Genomic DNA, 18,276 nt, shown 5'->3' on the forward strand with positions numbered 1-18,276 from the left:
TCTTCCAGAAATGTTAATGAATATGTGCCTTTCAGGTGGAGGCATGCTATGAGTCTTGTACACTGGGTGCCTACCCTGCTGTCCTTGACTTGGAAAAGAGCCACCTAAAATAAGCACCCATCTGATAACCTTACTAACAGAACGTAGTCTCGGGTCAGCCAGACAGACCTCACATCATAAAGCAGAAGGGAGGAACCTTGTGTCTTAGATGCCTCCTCTGTAATACACACAACATCTTCTAGGAGCCATTTCTGTAGCCAAAAATCCAAAGCTCAACACCTTCTGTAATACTGGCAAAAAGCTCCAAGCCAGTGGACATTTCAATGAACTGAGGAACAGGCACTGGTCATCATAGCAAATCATAGCAGAATGCCTGCCTGGTTTACCTAGGTTTGTTTTTCTACAACTAGATGGTAAGGCAGTGTCTGTCTTGGTCACCAATTACTGGGCCTGGTGTGGTACCCAGCTGAGCTGGCTCCTGGTAGTGTCCCTGGTGTGAACGCATGCTCCCTTGGGGTTCTCAGCTGTGATCCTGCCTAGAGTTCTCTAATGACAACGTACACAATGGGTAAAGAGGGTGCAGGGGGCACTCGGCCAGAGCCCTGTTATGTCTCCTCAGAAGCACCGTGTATCCTTTTCTTTCAGCACGTTTCTTCAAATTGAAATGTTTGTTCCTACTGTTTGAGGTTTATACATCCTCCCTCCCTCTTGAATAGTAGCAGGACAAACAATTCAGCAGTGTTTATTCAGCGTGACTGAATACAGTAAAAGATTTAGACTAAAGTATATCAGATGTCGACTAGATAGATCTGGGCTTCTTTCTAGGGAAAAGACACGCTTCTGCCTTAAACAGTACTCCATACATTTAGGTAGGTAAAGCATACACACAGAGAGAAAAATGGAGACGAGTGTATACGAATGTTAAAAAGTCATCAAAATGAACACTAAGCTTAGTGCACTTGACACACATGTGTTTTATACTTCAACTTTTAAAAAGGAAGTTAAGTGGGGCGCCTGGGTGGCTCAGTCGATTGAGCATCCAACTTCAGCTCAGGTCATGATCTCGCAGTTCCTAAGTTCGAGCTCCGCATCGGGCTCTGTGCTGACAGCTACAGATTTTGTTTATCTGTCTCTCTCTGCCCCTCCCCTGCTCAATCTGTCTCTTTCCCTCTTTCTCAAAAAATGAATAAACATTTAAAAAAAAAGGGAATAAGTTACAGCATAAAGCAGTAGCCCATACTAATCAAATCATACACATTGAGTACACAGAGAATGGGATCACGGTGTCCGTTGTGGTTAGAGTTGGCTTCTTGCAAGAGGTAGGGTTGAATCTGGGGCTTCAAAGAAAATAAAGTGGGAATTACACAAAGGTCTGAGAGGCCCAGAACCACACGGGGATTTGAAAGGAGTGGAGGGTTCGTTGGCATCAAAAAGAGGGAAGAGATTGGACAGGTTGCGAAGGGCTTGGAGGCTGGAATGGAAATGTGGACTTTACCCCGAGGAAAGGAGCAGGAGTGTGAGTCATCAGATACTGTATTGTCCTGCTGACACGAGATGAAGCCTAGAGCAGGATGGCAGTAAAAACAGAGGAAAAGATGCGTGCACAGGGGTCACTGAGGCACCGGGGATGCTGTGGGTCAGAACCACCTAGGGATGTGGCTCAGCTGGAAATCCCGATTCCTAAGGTTGGCACGTGCTGCCGGTCTGAGGACCGCATTCTGGGCAGCGTAGGTCTTCACCTGCTGCACGTCAGAACTGCCTGGTGCTTTGTCACTGTGGAGGTCATATTTTTCTCCTCCAACGGTATCTGTATGTCTTGCACATTAGCATCATGAAGTAAACTTCACTAACGCTGAGAAAAGTTTCTCACTGACCTTTGCCAGAATTCCAGCTTGCCACTTGTTCACAAACGAAACAATTTGTAATACATTTTAATTAAATATAGTTGGTGCTTTTTCTCAGATCTCATTGTTTAAAGGTGTTTAAACAACAGTTTTCATCTTTTCATACTCCCTTGTCCTGCTTCATGATCAATGCCATGGTCATAAGAACTCGGTGACTTTTGAGTTATAGTGGGGTGGCAGACAGCAGCTGAGAAATAGACCATGAGCTGCTGTTTTGTGCCAGTATCCAGCAGAAGAGGGGATGGAAATGGAAAGCATGAAAATGTTTCTCCAAGCACGAATATCCTGAGCTGTAGCTGGAAATAATGGGGGGAAAAAATCAAAATAAATTGCTTTCTAACTACTTTTTTACAGCATGCACATCACTATGGTGACTTTTTATAATTCTAGTTTGGTATTGTCTTGCAACTGAATTCAGTGTGAGTGACTGGTCTCCAAGGTTGAGTCTTAACTCTGGTTAATTTTCCCACGTAAGAGGCAGTGGCATATTTAAGAAGATAGTTTTAGTAACCCTTTAAAATGTAGTCATGTGAAATTCTGTGTATGATTTAGAAGACCCTTTTAAAACTCAGCTTTCTATAGATATTATCTTAGGAGCTCTGATTTGAAGTACTTCTAACAGCATGCTGGAAAAAATACAGTGATTGAATCAAAGATTAAGGCAAAAGGCTGGCAGAAATCCACAGTATAGATTCTTCTGTCATTCCTTTATGCCTTAGAGGGTCTTTCAAAGAACTGGGGGGATGCATTTACATTCAGGGGGGAATTGTCACGTTTTATTTTCATTGCACAGATTTGAAATGCATGAACTCACAATACCGTTCAGCGTCAGTAACAATTGAGAAGATACTCTTGGAAATGTTCTGGTGCCTCTCAGGTCTCACTTAGATCATTAAGTACCAGAGCCAGGTGGAACTTTGAATATCTGCCCTGGAAATTAGGGATGGGAAAGAACTCGACATCTTTTGCCTTTGTCACTGGCACCTCAGAACCACTTATTTTTAATAGCGTTCGGTATGGTACTCCCACCTCTTCCTTTGGAAGACAGTCTTTAATCACATCTATCAAGAACTTTTGATGTATTTTTTTAACCACATTTCATTGTTTCTACTTATACTAGTTATTACCATCTGAATTAATTCACCCACCTACCTCCACCCTCTTGCATCCTGTTTGAAATTGGTTGCTTCCTAAATTCTAACTATACCCAAAGGCTCCATATTTAGGTTAATTTTCTAGCCCCTTTCATCCGAGATGATTGGTTTTTGTATCACATGTTCAGTTTTATGTGTCTCCTGCTGGGAGGATAGACCATCTCTGAATTGAATTACTGTAGCCCACGTAGTGTGGGGGCAGCACCCATGTCCCAACCGGACCGCCTGGTCGGCTGGGCTACAGACCAGAGCCCCCTTTCCAGGAGCAGAAACCTGTCTCACTCTGACTCCATCAGAGTCTTTCCGCCCCTTTTCCACTAGACGGTCAGGAACTGGGTGGGTACTTCTGAGACGCTCTCCACCATACCAAATTCAAGGGCAGCAAGGACTGAGCCAAACTGCACTGTGGCTCTCAAACCAGACCTCAAGCAAGCTAGGCCCCTCCCTGGGGCTCCTGTGTTTCCCCAGCTCCCAGGCAGGCCCTCCTGCCCCACCTGCAGAATTGTTTGTGCCCTGCCCGAACTCCTGCTCAGGGACCAGCTCTCCCCACCGGCCAGTTCACCCATCTTCTGGAAGGCACACAGCAACACCTACCAGGGCTCGCAGTGCCCGGTCCAGAGAGGCCGCAGGCAGATCTGGGTCCCTTTGGCTTCTCAGCAGCCCTGCTGCCTAGCCACAGTTCTGCAGATGACTCACGACCGCTGCCGTGACAGGCAGTGCAGTCATGAAGGGCCCCCAAAATGTCACCCCAGCACCAGGCCACATCTCGGGCCACTGGGGGCTATCTGTAGCTCTCCAGGAGGGAGGAGATAACAATAGCCAAGGGAATTGAGTAGTCTTAATGTGCCTTCAGCCTCCCTCTTGCCAGGCTGGAAGCATCTTACGGGCCTGCCATTCAGGCAGGTGGGGGGGAGCATGTGGAGATGGGGAGGTGACAGCATCCCGCACTGTGCAAAATGCCCACAAGCATCAGAGCGTTAGAGGAAGGCCCAGTAATGGAACCCAAACCATCCCGCTTGGACAGACCAGGAAGTCAGCCATGTCCTCCCTAGTCTGGGGCACATTCACTCTCCCCAGGGCTGGAGCCTCACCCACAGCCAGGAGACCAGGGGCCACTCAGTCCCCTCCCTCACTTGTATGTCCTCCCTCCCTTTGAAGCCTCCGCTGCCCCCTCTCTGTCCAGAAGCAGTCCTTACTCACCAGGTAACCAGTCCCCTGCTCAGTTACGTCTTCTAGCTGCGGGAGGAGGAGCGGAGCATTGATTCCCCGAACAAAGATTTAGGGGCCAGGCCTGCGCTAGGTGCTGGGGATACCTGGGCCAGCGAGACAAAGACCTGCCCTGGGGGTCTCGTGTTTTGGAGGAAGAGATAGATAATAAACATAAACAAATAAATGTGACTCGTGTCAGGCCGTGGTAAGTGCCACGTAGAAGAATAAAGCAAGGTTGGCGAGGAGATGGACAGGGTGGCCTCTCTGTGGGGAGAGAGAGCAAGTGCCCACGTCTCCTTCCACGTACACATACAGTGCGATTTCCTTCCTCTCCTTTCCTTTCATTTACTTCTCCCTCCCTCTGTGAGTCCCTCCAGGTGAACACACCAGGTTAAACCTGCTGATGTGTGCGCGCTCGCACATTACTTCGATCTTATTAGGAACCCGTGACACTAAAGGAACGTCTCTGACCTCCCGCGTTGTGTTTACGTTGCAACATGGGCTTCTGCTACTAGCGTGGCTTTGAAGGAGGCCCTGTGCCCCTCCCCAATTGCTGAGCGGCCCCTCCCCCCCAACTCTAGGGCGGTGGACAAAAGGGAAGAGGGAAGGTTAAAAAAAAAAAGAGGTAAAAAAGAAAAGTCAGCCTTGGCCCCTCCATCGGGAATGTTCTGCTGTCTGGGAGGACACATATTCAGGGAAGGAAGGGGGAACTTACCCCAGCTTCTCTGCCTGCCCCTGCCCTCCTGTGCTTGTGTGAGGAGCCCATCCCCTTGGCCCGCAGTCCCGGAGAGAAGCCATCAGAGAACACTACTGAGCCCATGCTGGCTTTCTTTTCAGCTTCCTGGAAAGAATCGACAGTGTCAGTCTGGTGGACTACACACCCACAGACCAGGTAGGTGAAGCGGGAGCCCGCAACCACCTCTTTGAACTTCCTGGGACTAGAGGAAGTGCCAGTTATCACTCACTATTTTAACGTGGATTAAGGAGGAGGGATTCCACAAGATAGCTACTTCTGGCAAATCGTTTCCACTGTCCCTGCACGTACACGCAGCGTACCCACCAGAACCTGTGCTGTGCCTCCTGACTTAGCTCTCTAAAACCTACTAGCTTTCTAAACTGCCAATATCAAAGTAATTTCCCCTGTGGAATAGGAATGTGCCACTCCCGTGCCTCTGGGAGCCGTGAACGGAAAACTGAACCTGTGCTTCACCAGCTTCGTAAACTCTGCCCATTCTGCTTTGGGCCCTGGCCTGGCTCACATATCACAGGCACGCTCTCTGGGTGTGACCCAGAGCGTCGTCTTTGGGTTGAGCTGGATGAAAGCATCCCACTGCACATTCGTAAGTAGAAGAGAGGGACCCTCTGTGCCCCTCGAAACCTTTGGCACTCAGGCATCTGCAGAGACTTGGAGAAAACCCTGAATTGCTCAGCTTAGGAGGCTCCCAGCAGCCTCTAGAGCTAGTGAACGCCAAAGAAGTTAGGGGGCTCCATTCAAACAGCCTCTCCAACACCCCCCCCCCCAGTGTCCTATGTCCCCTGGAGGGCCTTGGCAGTGGGCCCCTCCTGGCATCTCTCTCCTCTCTGCCTCTCCTGAAGGCCTGAGCTCTTCTCTCACCCCAAAATCCATCTCTCTGTGAGGCTGACCCCAAGAGCTCAAAACTATCCAAATCTTTGTTTTCGAGCCTTTGGTTTCTCACCCAGAAGGTCTGCACCCGGAGCAGGTGGCTTTGCAGGTAAGTGCAGCAAGCAGAGAGCCGTGGGGTCTCCTGTCAGGTGCAGGACAGGCATGAACATACATGCAGAAGTGATAAATTAAAAAACAACAACAATAACAGCAAAACCTACTAAAGGAAATTAAAGCACAGCTGCTAAGTCTCTAAGACAAAACTAATACATTAATTATGACTTTCTGCTGGGAGGGAGGTGGTGAGACAGAGCATTTGTCTGACTTTTTAGTTATTATTGTTTCTCTTACAATTGGAAGAGATGGTCATCTGAAAAACTCCGTTATTATGGTTGCAATCAGGGCTTTTCCTTCTGAAGAACAGTGCTGCCACTTGGTTTGTCTTCTTGTTCTCAGGACCTTCTCAGATGCCGAGTTCTGACATCGGGGATTTTTGAGACCCGATTCCAAGTGGACAAAGTAAACTTTCAGTAAGTTGTTGAGAGCAGACCAGCTGCGGAGACAAGGGCAGGACGCCCCCCGCCCTGGCTGTCTGCTGGCGTCCTGATGGGGTCGGGGAGCCCAGCCTTCCTCCCATGGGCCCTGGGACATCAAACATCCCAAATGTGCCTCGCTGTCCTTTTGGATAAGTCCGTACAGACTCTGTGGCCCTAAAGGGCATGCAGTAAGTTTAGGGCAGGGAGGAACATGGGAACCAGAGCCACCTGAGAAGGTGAGAAAGATCCAGTGGCCTTTGGGTAGGTACAGAGGACCCGCTCAGGCAGGGGGATGCCCGGCATAGGCTGCCCTGAGAAGAGGGGCCCAAGCCGGCCTGGTGACCACAGAGTGAGGGCTGTGACCCCAAGGAACAGCTTGGTGTGGACTCCCGGGCCAGGCAGAAACTTAGAGCCAGTGGAGCAGTCTGCGGGGGCCACCCATGGGGCAGTGCTTCAGGCCGGGAGCCTCAGCCAAGGAAAGAAGCACAGAGGTGTCACGCCCCCCCCCAACCCCATCATCGTGTCCTGTTGTTCTTCCACAGCATGTTTGATGTCGGCGGCCAGAGGGACGAGAGAAGAAAATGGATCCAGTGCTTTAATGGTGATTTCTGTGCTTTGAATCAGATTAGACCATCCATCAAATGCCTTAAATGTGAATCTCATAAAGAATTTAAGCATCCCAGGGCACCTGAGTGGCTCAGTAGGTTAAGCGTCCGACTTCGGCTCAGGGGAGGATCTCACAGTCCATGAGTTCGAGCCCCGTGTCGGTCTCTGTGCTGACAGCTCAGAGCCTGGAGCCAGCTTCAGATTCTGTGTCTCCCTCTCTCTCTGCCCCTAACCCACTCACTCTCTCTCTCTCTCTCTCTCAAAAATAAGCATTAAATTTTTTTTTTTAATTTAAAAAAGGAATTTAAGCATCCTAAATTTACATTTGTCATTTGCTCATACGGATGCATTACTGAAACAACCACACACACAGTGCTTCTTTAAGTCGTTCTTATAATCACGGGATGAAAATGAGTAGCAGCTGGACGTGTACTTGATCATAACCACGCAGTGGCTCTCTAACCGGGGCTTCCCTTTTTCTCTCTTCTTCCACAAAGATGTCACGGCTATCATTTATGTTGCGGCCTGCAGCAGCTACAACATGGTGATTCGGGAAGATAACAACACCAACAGGCTCAGAGAGTCCCTGGACCTTTTCGAAAGCATCTGGAACAACAGGTTATAAAAATAAGAAATTCAGTTGCACCTCTGGATCGCAAATTTTCTTTCATTAAAAATACCACTCAGCTCGCTTTCATTTTTATTCTCCAGATATATTCATTCTTTTCTTACTGGTAAATCCAAAACCGTTAGCAGGATCTCTTTTGGTCCATCTCGTGTATAGACCCACTTAAAATGGGCAGTAGTTCTCGATGAAGCTCTGATAGTGCTCTGTTAAGAAAATTTAAGGAGCGTCTTTGTGACTCAGCCAGTTAAGTGACTGACTCTTGATTTCGGCTCAGGTCATGATCTCAGGGTTGTGAGATCGAGCCCCACATTGGGCTCCATGCTGAGCATGGCGCCTGCTTAAGATTCTCTCTCTCCTTCTCTCTCTGCCCCTCTCTACCTCTCTAAAATTAAAAAAAAAAGAAAGAAAGTTTAAATATCCGTTTTTAAAGCTCAAGATTATATCGAGGGTTAAAAAATGGTTTTGCTTGGTTTTTAAAATTTAGAAAGTACCATCCACAAATAACTAGATCTCTAGAAGATCCCTTACAGGTCAAAGGCACAGCATAATCATGTTTGAAATTGCTACTAGTGCAAAGGGGTGATTATTTTAGAAAGGAACCCAGCAAACACACACACACGATACATACCTATATAAAAATCGAAGTGTCTTCTGAACTATTTAAGAAGAAATATCACCAAGGAGGACAGGAAACGTAAGCTGACCTTGCAAAACATTCGGATTATCAGGAAAGTATTTATCAAGTGTTTAACACTTGTTCTCAGTAATATAGTATTGAGACAGTTAATGAGAAAGAAAAAAAGTCGGGAAATACTGGGTACATGAAGGAATACTTTGGAGTCATTAAAAAATTTTATATAAGCGTATATATAAATTTTACATTTATACATATTATATATTTATATATAATTTATATATATATAAATTTAATTATATATATGTAAGCACACACACACACACAACCACATGAGAAAATGACCACAATACTGTTCAATGAAAAAGCAGATTAAAAAACACCATGATCTTATTTCATAAATATGTCTGAGAATAGGAAAAAACCTGGAAGTAAAAACATAACAGTTCTAATAGTTGCCTTTGTGTGTAATTACATTTGATTTTTTTCTATGTATTTTCTGTGATTACAAATTCATTTTTACCAGGATTATATATTTTATAACAAGGAACAGTAAAACTATTTCCACTTGGAGGAAGAATAGATTGTGTTTCTAATTCATAGTAAGATTCCTGTGCACTAGTCATCAGCTTGATTCCTTTGAAATAACAGAATTTACAAAGGCTTTGCTGATGTGCATACTGAGCTCATCTTAAGCCAATTCTCATGTCTGTTTAGGAAAACAATGAGAGAGAACCTTTCCTCCACTGTAACGGAGCCCCTCCCCTTAACTTATCCAATGCAGTGGTCATGACCGATATCTGGTTAACAACCTGCTCCACCTCTGGAGAAATTCGGCCTGTTCTGACTCAAGCCAGCTACAAATTACATTCTGTGTGATTAGCTAATGACTCATGTATTTTATTGTTATTATCGCTCTAACTTCTAGTTTATCTGACCCTTTCTTAGTAAAACTCCGGGTGTATTTATTCCATAAATAAACCTTAGCTTTGGTACCAGTAAATTTATATTCTCAGTAAAGATTAATTAGAAAATACTGAACTGCTAAATTAACTCTATTTATTTATTATAAGGTTTACTTACTATAAGAATGTCTTGCATGCAGATGGAGTGGGGGTCCACAAGATTGGTACATCAAATCATTCTAGATCCTGTACATTTCAGGAAGATGGAAATGCTGTTCTTTTCACTGAGTACCTCCTCTGTTAGAGGTACTTTCACGTACTAGTGGATGTGAAGTTTGTATGTTTATTTCTCTTTTCAGGTGGTTACGGACCATTTCTATCATCTTGTTCTTGAACAAACAGGATATGCTGGCAGAAAAAGTCTTGGCGGGGAAATCAAAAATTGAAGATTATTTCCCAGAGTATGCAAATTATACTGTTCCTGAAGATGGTAAGATTTCAAAACCAGTTCTGATTCAGGAAAAAAATTGGTTATTTTTTCATTAGCCCTGTAACTGTAGTTCCAACAGATGTGATGCAAATTTAGGAAATTCAATTAATTTGCATAACTCTCCGGACTGCTGCCCCCACCTTCAAATGCTAGAGTGTTAAAATGTCCTATTTAGGATTCCATTTGTCGGGGTTTGACTTTCCATTCAAACTGTGCAGGAGAAGACAGGGCACTTTTGGGTGTGTGTCTATTAAGTACTCTCTCTTGGTGTCTTGGCTGGGTCTGTCCTGAACTTGGCACTGTGTCAGCCCTTTACGTCGACCTTGACTCTCACTGTAACCCTACGTGGAAGTTTGTTATTTGCATGTTTTCCTGTGGAAAGTGAGCTGAGAGAGGTAGTCAGTCGTTCAAGGTCACTCAGGTAGAGCTTGCCAGGACGAGGCAGCCTCTGAACCTTCGTGCCCAAGCCGACCCGTCCAGCCACCACGGCCCAGCGATGACTTTGGCTACCAGTAGGATGGCCTGGCCGAGCAGGTGCGGGGTTCAGGGGCAGGGGGCTCTCAGTGCTAAAGCCCTGGACCGGGGCACATCCCGTTTCCAACTGCGGCTCCTCGGTTCTTGGCCCACCTTGTAGGAGGGGTTCATTGGCAGTGAAATGCTACCACTTCCTAAAATTTGAACCCCTAGCTAGATAAAGCAGAATGAAAGGGACTCTCCTAGAAACTTAGATAAGAAGTGAAGAAAATTCTTCATCCTTGTGCTAACGTTGGCCAGTCTAGTGTTGAGCCCCTGGTGTAAGAGAAGTCAGCAGAGCTCGGCTTGCATTGCCCTCTCATCTCTGGACTACGGCCCTCAGCAAGCCAGGCTCCCATCCCCACACTCTGGACAGTCAACACTGAAGCGTCCACTGTCATGTGCTCTCCCGCTTCTCTGTCTTGGTCCGGGCCCTCCTTCCCCTCTTCTCAGTTCCGGATCTGGTCAAGGTAGCATCCTGCCCAGGCTTCCTTATTCTGCTCACTCAACTTTCCAGAACGGTCTTTGGATTGCTGCCAAAATCTTTCTGAAACACAACCACAACTCTACTTGCGATCCCTACCAACACAGACTTAATCTCACCACAAGCTGAGGCCACACGTGACCCGGCCAGAAAATATTACAAGCTAGGTTCCCCACCACAACCCTCCGTGGATCCTGTGCTCCTTTCCCACACACATTTAGGGGATCCTGTGCTCCCCCCAAACCCTCCATGGATCCTGTGCTCCTCCCCACACACACCCTCAGTGGATCTTGTGCTCCTCTCTCTGCCTGCTCCTCCCTCCCTTCTGCACCAAACCTGCCCAGGCACCTGCCCTGGGTCAAGCACGGCAGGTCTCCAGATCAGGGCGGACTCAGCATCTGTAGAATTCCCCATCACCTGCTCATCGTGAATAATCATATAATCATAGTAGTTGCAATAGAGAAGGAAAAGAGCGATGAGACCATGCAGGGAAGCTGAGATTTTAGGAACTTGGAATCTGCATGGGAGAAGAATCAGGTTACTACAATTTCACAGAAGGGCTCTGTGGTAGGAACAGTGAAGGGGAGGGTCTCCCGGGAACAAGGCTAAGAGAATGCAGACCCGATGAGCACAACCACTGCTAAAACCACAGCCCCTGGAACCTTCTCTCTCAAGGGAGCTCTGAAGGGGATGGCAGCTGTGGGATTGGTCAGTGTTCAGTGGCATGCTTTCATTTTCTCTGAGTGGCAGTCATCCCCCATCATCAGAAACAAAACCAAAACTTTCATCAGCTGCTAAATGAGAGAAATAAAGTTACATTTCAGCTTTCTGCTTTGCTCTGAGTGTCTTTTAGTGCTGTGAGTGCACCGCAGCCCTACTTTGTAATTCCTCTTCCATTTTCCATAGAGTTGTATTCTCATCACCTAAACAAAATTCCACTTGTAATTTTTACAGCAACACCAGATGCAGGAGAAGATCCCAAAGTTACACGAGCCAAGTTCTTTATCCGAGACCTGTTTTTGGTAAGCAGTTTTATTCTTTGCTTTCCTACCTCCTTAGAGTTGTATTGTTCTTTGCAATTTGCATATCAGTTACCCTTTCGTGATCTGATTTAATCTCCACCCAAATTATGAGAGGCAAAGGAATTATTACTTCATCTCACCACTGACCATACTGGGGTTCAGAGAGGTGGGGCTTTTCACCTCAGGTCACACAGCGCCCAAGCGAAAACAAGGAGCACAGCACAAGGCCCCAGAGAATGGCACTGAGACCACCAGACTGTTCACTTGTGTTTTCCTAAAAGGAAAGAAGCCTGTAGCAGAGTCTGAAATACCAGCACCCACACTGGGTGCCCCTCCCCCTTTCATTCACTCACCACTAAGAGGCTAATTCAGACATTCAGAAAAATTCAGATCTCTCTTTTTTTTTTTTAACTTTTTATTTTGAGATGATTTCAAATTTACATAAAAAGTGAAAGAATTATATATACGTGGACTGTGTGCTTCTGGAGAGGTGACAATCGGCCCAGTGTGCAGCAGGGACGGTCCCACAGTCTGCCTGACATTTCCACGGGGATCAGGTGCCTTCCTGACTCCTCAGGGGAACCTCGTTATCCTATTCCCACCACGGGCCCCCATCGGTTGCCTCCTGAAATCTTATACTGAGTGAGAAAGTAACAAGGATAAGAAGTCAAGTCCCCAGAGTGATTTCTGAGGAACAGTATTCCCCAGGAGGTTAACAGGTAGCACAGGGAAAGGGCTCTGCAAGGAGTAAATCTGGGAAATAAATCAAGTGAGACAGGTTTCTCCGTTGTCAGACTTTCTAGAACCTTTGCTGTGCCCGTGTGCCTTGTGAATCTCTTGGATAAGGTAAATCGGTTTGTAGTTTATCACAGGCTTCCTATTGGAGGAACATCTTGCAAGACCATAAAATATAAAAACACACAAAAAGCTGTCCTAATGAGGACTAAAAGTTAACTAAGTGTGCCTATGAGGCATTTAAAGATTAGAAACAGAGCTCCCCCCCTCCCAAATGAATGGCCGTGCCACCACCATTTGGTGTTGGGAAGAAACCTTTGATTCTCTAACAGTGGGAGAAATCTGGCTTGTATGCAGTTTGCAAGTCAGGGAAATAAACGCCTAGGGGTTATTGATTTAGGGGTTTTTTTATGGTGGAATTTGCCTGGGCCAGTGAGTCATGGGAGGAGTTTTGAGTTGGAAGCCCTAACCCCAGACCTAGAAGGCAATGGAGCAGGTTACAGAAATGGTTAACAGTATCGAATCTGGACGGGAGCAAATTCGGACGAAACAATAACTTTGGTGATAGAAGGCCCTGAGACGGGGTGGGGAATAGAGGCCGTACATGGAGAGGGAGAGGTCTGTGGGGGGACCTGGCCTTGAGGAGGTAAAGGTGGGCTTGGGGAGAGAACGGCAAGGGCATAATGAGATAGACCCCTCTGTAAGAAAGAGCCACATGCTGTCTGAGCATTCTCAACTGTCATCGCGTGAGGAGGGCAAGAACCACCAGGTTTGTCCCAGTCAGGGTCACTTCCTCCCACGACGGGGAGGCCCAACTCATCCCCAGAGCAGGAGGAACTCAGAACGAAAGGGGCCAGGAGCCAGGAGGAGGGAGGTCCAGGTGGTCGCCCCCCCCCCCCCCGTGTTCCCCTAGTCACCGTCAAGCGGTCCTGTCCCTCACACTGGAAACCACCTGCAAGCCCACGCCCAGACCTGGGCCAGAGAGTCCTCCAGGGCAAGCGTCACCAGACCTTTTAAAGCAGGTGGTAAGCATGAGTGGCACCCTGTGTCTTGATGCCTTAGGCATCTATTAGAAGCCTGTATGCTTTAATCGGGCTTCTCTTCCTGGTATTGTATGAGCTCCCCTCTGATTTCTTTTACCTTGAACATCATCTCCTGACAGGGGACCTCAGAGATGGGCAACAGCCAGGGGACCCAATCAAGCACAGTCTGGAACTGCCCAGTTTTCCTTGACAAGCTTATTGCTGTCATTTAAAGTGAAAATCAGTGTGTTTAGAGATAAGCAGACAGCCACTACCTTTGTAATGACTCTGCCTGACATTCTTGTTGCCCCAGGCGGGGACAGATTGGTCAGATCATTACAGAAGAAAGCCTGTTACCTATTCACCCACCCCGTGTGACACAGCTCTTCCTCCCCATGTTCTAGGGCTATAAAGATACCTACCCTACACGTTTCAGTGTCCTTAAGTTTTTTAAAAATTATAATTGCTCGGGGCGCCTGGGTGGCTCAGTCGGTTAAGCGTCCGACTTCAGCCAGGTCACGATCTCGCGGTCCGTGAGTTCGAGCCCCGCGTCGGGCTCTGGGCTGATGGCTCAGAGCCTGGAGCCTGTTTCCGATTCTGTGTCTCCCTCTCTCTCTGCCCCTCCCCTGTTCATGCTCTGTCTCTCTCTGTCCCAAAAATAAATAAACGTTGAAAAAAAAATTAAAAAAAAAAATTATAATTGCTCAAGAGAATCCTAACTATTGCTAAAATAAGTCTGTGCTCCCAGGAGGAGGTTCATAACCTGATGAACATCTTTACCCCAGCCCAGCAGAGGTCTCATCTTGATTCCCAAGATGCTTTGCAAGAAAGGGGATGGGAGGGGGGACGAGGAGGACGTCCGGGGATCCCTGTGGGCACCTATGAAGAAAGCTCCATGTGACCTCTACATTCGCTGGCTGGGGAGGCCGTAACAAAGCACCACCGACTGGGGGCTTAACACATTATTTTCTCACCATTCTGGAGGCTAAAAGCTGAGATCAAGATGTCAACAGGGTTGGTTTCTCCTGAGGCCTCTCTCCTCGGCTTGTGGATGTTCACCTTCTCGTGCCTTCTCATTGTGTTGCCACATGGCCTTTTCTGTGTGTGTCCCAATCTCCCCTCTTCCTATGAGGACCTTACTGGGTTTGGGCTTGCCCATATGACCACATTTTAACTTATCTTTTTTCTTTTGTACTGCTTATTTTTGAGAAGGAGGGAGAGAGAGAGGGAGCGGGAGAGGGGCAGAAAGAGGGAGACACAGAATCCGAAGCAGGCTCCGGGCTCTGAGCTGCAGCACAGAGCCCGATGTGGGGCTTGAACTCACAGACCACGATATCATGACCTGAGCCGAAGTCGGACACTTAACCGACTGAGCCACCCAGGTGCCCCGTAATTACCTCTTTAAAAAGAGATCCTAGGGGCGCCTGGGTGGCTCAGTCGGTTAAGCGTCCGACTTCAGCTCAGGTCACGATCTCACGGTCCGTGAGCTCGAGCCCCGCGTCGGGCTCTGGGCTGATGATGGCCCAGAGCCTGGAGCCTGCTTCCGATTCTGTGTCTCCCTCTCTCTCTGACCCTCCCCCGTTCATGCTGTGCCTCTCTGTGTCTCAAAAATAAATAAACATTAAAAAAGAAAATATTTAAAAAAAAAAAAAAAGAGATCCTATCTCCAAATACAGTCACACTCAGAGGTGCTGGGGGTTAGAGCTTCACCACAGGAATCGGTGGGGGAGAACACCATTCAGCCCATGGCAGCCTCTCTCCACACTGCCCCACCTGACTTCCCAATGCACATGCACGTATCCCTCCAAGATGTCCTTCTGAATCCTCATCAGTCATGTTTTTTCTCCTGTGGGAGAAAGCCCACGAAGCCTCCCACTACTAACCAGGGGACCCCCCCTCCCAACCCCGCCCCAGGAAATGCTCAAGTTGTTATGTGGAGGAGGGCTCAGTAGGACAGATGAGCCATCCACATGGAACCACTAGTGATATGTGGATATTTAAATTTAAGTTAATTAAAATTAAAACTAAAACTCCAGTCTCTGTTGCGTCAGTTAGTGATAGTGGCTCCCGCAAGAGCAGGGGAAATACAGAACATTTCCATTAGTGCAAAAAGTTCCATTGGACAGTGCTGGTGTGGGACTGACATTTATTTCCGGAAAATTCTACCCTGACTTGAGAGGCTGTCTTTTATTTATTTATTAAAAAAAATTTTTTTTATGTTTATTGATTTTTGAGAGACAGAGCATGAGCGGGGGAGGGGTAGAGAAAGAGAGGGAGATACAGAATCCGAAGCAGGCTCCAGGCCGTGAGCTGTCAGCACAGAGCCCGAGGCGGGGCTCGAACTCACTAACTGTGAGATCAAGACCTGAGCTGAAGTCGGATGCCTAACCGACTGAGAGCCACCCAGGCACCCCTGAGAGGCTGTCTTTTAAATATATGTCCTCTGTCAACTGAACACTAAGCTTCTGTGGCCAGAAGTAAGTGTGACGTTCTTTGAGTTTCCAGCAGGGTACTCAGTATTTAAACAGTCACAATCCCAGCTCCTCTTGTCTTTGATCAAAGTATTGCCCAAATTCTTCTCCAAGAATTAATGGAGTAGCAGCAGTGTTCCCATGTACCCCTGGGCATGGTGGTCAGGGTCCCACAGCATAGATGGCTTTTTTTTTTTTTCCCAGAGGATCAGCACAGCGACAGGGGACGGCAAACATTACTGCTACCCACACTTCACCTGTGCCGTGGACACCGAGAACATTCGCAGAGTGTTCAATGACTGCCGTGACATCATCCAGAGGATGCACCTCAAACAGTACGAACTCTTGTGAGGCAGCCCTGGGGCAGGTGGGCGCGCCTTCTGGCACCTTCTCTCCACCTGCCTCTCCTCCCTTGGCCACCCCACCAGGTGGAACATTTATTCCAGGATTGTCTGTCAGCCCCAAGCCATGGTAGAAAGTAGGGAGTTCCCGGTTTCATCCAGCTGCCGCCCTGTCCTGTTCTGACCTGTGTGACCACCAAGCCTCTGGCTACCTCTGTTCCCCTCAGGTTTGGTTTGTAGCTTTCGTTTTCACTGAACACAACCTTCCACAGCCTCCCCAACCCCACCAATTTGTGTTGCTGCAAACCAGCACTCTCACTTGGGTGGTGCTGCAGTGAAACCCCTCTGGGTGAGGGCCCCTTTTAGTCATCCATTCAGTGATTTCTTGATTCGGCAGGAACTTGATAAAGGGGGGAGAAATGGCACTTTTTTCTGACTTATCAGGCATGATTGCAGTGGCAGGGGTATGAGGCGGTGAGCCACATGCATGGGCAAGTGGCCACCTCTCCCGAGCTGCACTGGCCCAGGAGCGAGGCTAGACCCCAAGTCACAGGGTGGAGAGAAACCCGTTTCAATCATATCTGAGTCGCTGCCAACCTCAGGCATTAAGTTAGACCTACTCTGAGCAGACAACCTACTACATTCACCACTGCAAAGTGTGTCCTGTCTACACATGATTCTCTAGAGTGTGATATGCTTGGACAAGAGTCTCCCTTCATATATTCTTGTTGTTGTTTTACTGCTGGTTTATTATAACTGTACAGACCACAAAATGTAATATTATTTTCTATAATTACTCAAAAATCCTTGTAGATCTTTGTGCCTCGATCAGGCTGTATCTGTAAAAGAAACGTGTTTTTATCGTGCTGAACCGCTAAATGTCAACATTACCTGCTGCTTGCTCTAAAAAAGAGAATGGTGTGTGTAGAATTTAGGATATTCTTCAGGTTAGTGCTTTTAAAAATATCTTTGATTAAATATATATATGCATATATATATAAATTATCCACATTAATCATTCACCTCTTACAAATAATTTTGTACCAACATCACAAGCTTTTCAAGAACCAAGGATTTTTTTTCTCCAGACAATATGTCTTTTGATTATTTTCCTATTTAAAGACTTTTTACAAGTTCCCTGAGTGGAAATAGGTCAACCATTCCCTTTAGTCAAAGTTTTCGAACCACTTACTTGGGCCACAGCTTCCAGTGTAAACAAAGAGCAAGAAGATGACAGAGGTGTCTGTGTTCGTGTCCAGCCCAAGAGAGTCAAAGGATGGCATCTCCGTTTGCCTGCTCTCAAGAAGAAATATTACACAACCTTTATTTGGAAGACAAAGTCAAAATATATGGCTGTTTCTCACACTCGAAAGGTTTGTAAATGCAGCGTCAGAAGTTATCGTACAGCGCAGTATCTAGAAAGCAAGAATCACGATAGCGGTGATGCTTCATATTCTACCCACAGCCACAACTTTGAGGGTCGTTGCCTTAGGTGCGAGATAATCTGCAAAGATGTCCAAAGGTGGATTTCAACAATACAAACCCAGAGGTGACAGCCTCGCTGACATGACTTCATTTCCTTTTAGTCTTTAGTATTGTCAAGTTTACTCTATAAGTAGGCATTTTGTAATCCTATATAAACGCATCCAGACTAAAAACAAAACAAAAAAAAAAATGCATCCAGACTGAAATACTACTTTTCCATGAGTGAAAGGATAACTCTGTAGACAGTCAGTGTAAGAAGCACACTGTTTATGTCAGCATCCCTAAATTCCTGGACCTCTCTTCCCTGTTTCATAAAACCCTGATCTGAAATGACACACATAAAGACACATAAAGTAGAAATTACTGTGTTTCCATTGCACTTTCCACATAAAATGTGAACCGAAGAGCCACACACACCCCCATATGCACAAAAAGCAAAAGCTGCATACTGTTATATACGTTATCACTCAGCAGTAACTCAACTTCCTCTTCAAACACAGAGTTGGACTCTTG

The 18,276-nt window shown here is 46.8% G+C and overlaps 1 protein-coding gene across 2 annotated transcripts in view; it reads left to right on the top strand.

The window, feature by feature from the left end:
• GNAL (G protein subunit alpha L) overlaps positions 1–17,985 on the top strand; it is a 153,108-nt gene extending 135,123 nt beyond the window's left edge. For both annotated transcript variants that reach the window (XM_030335654.1, XM_030335655.1), the window contains exons 6-12: positions 5,105–5,159; positions 6,348–6,421; positions 6,970–7,028; positions 7,531–7,651; positions 9,560–9,690; positions 11,642–11,709; positions 16,142–17,985. In XM_030335654.1, coding sequence (XP_030191514.1) covers positions 5,105–5,159; positions 6,348–6,421; positions 6,970–7,028; positions 7,531–7,651; positions 9,560–9,690; positions 11,642–11,709; positions 16,142–16,288 — 655 coding nt within the window. In that variant the 3' untranslated portion in view covers positions 16,289–17,985. The remainder of the gene's footprint in view (positions 1–5,104; positions 5,160–6,347; positions 6,422–6,969; positions 7,029–7,530; positions 7,652–9,559; positions 9,691–11,641; positions 11,710–16,141) is intronic.
• The last annotated feature ends 291 nt before the right edge of the window (positions 17,986–18,276 follow it).

This window comes from Lynx canadensis, chromosome D3 (assembly GCF_007474595.2).
Source record: "Lynx canadensis isolate LIC74 chromosome D3, mLynCan4.pri.v2, whole genome shotgun sequence".
NCBI lineage: Eukaryota > Metazoa > Chordata > Mammalia > Carnivora > Felidae > Lynx > Lynx canadensis.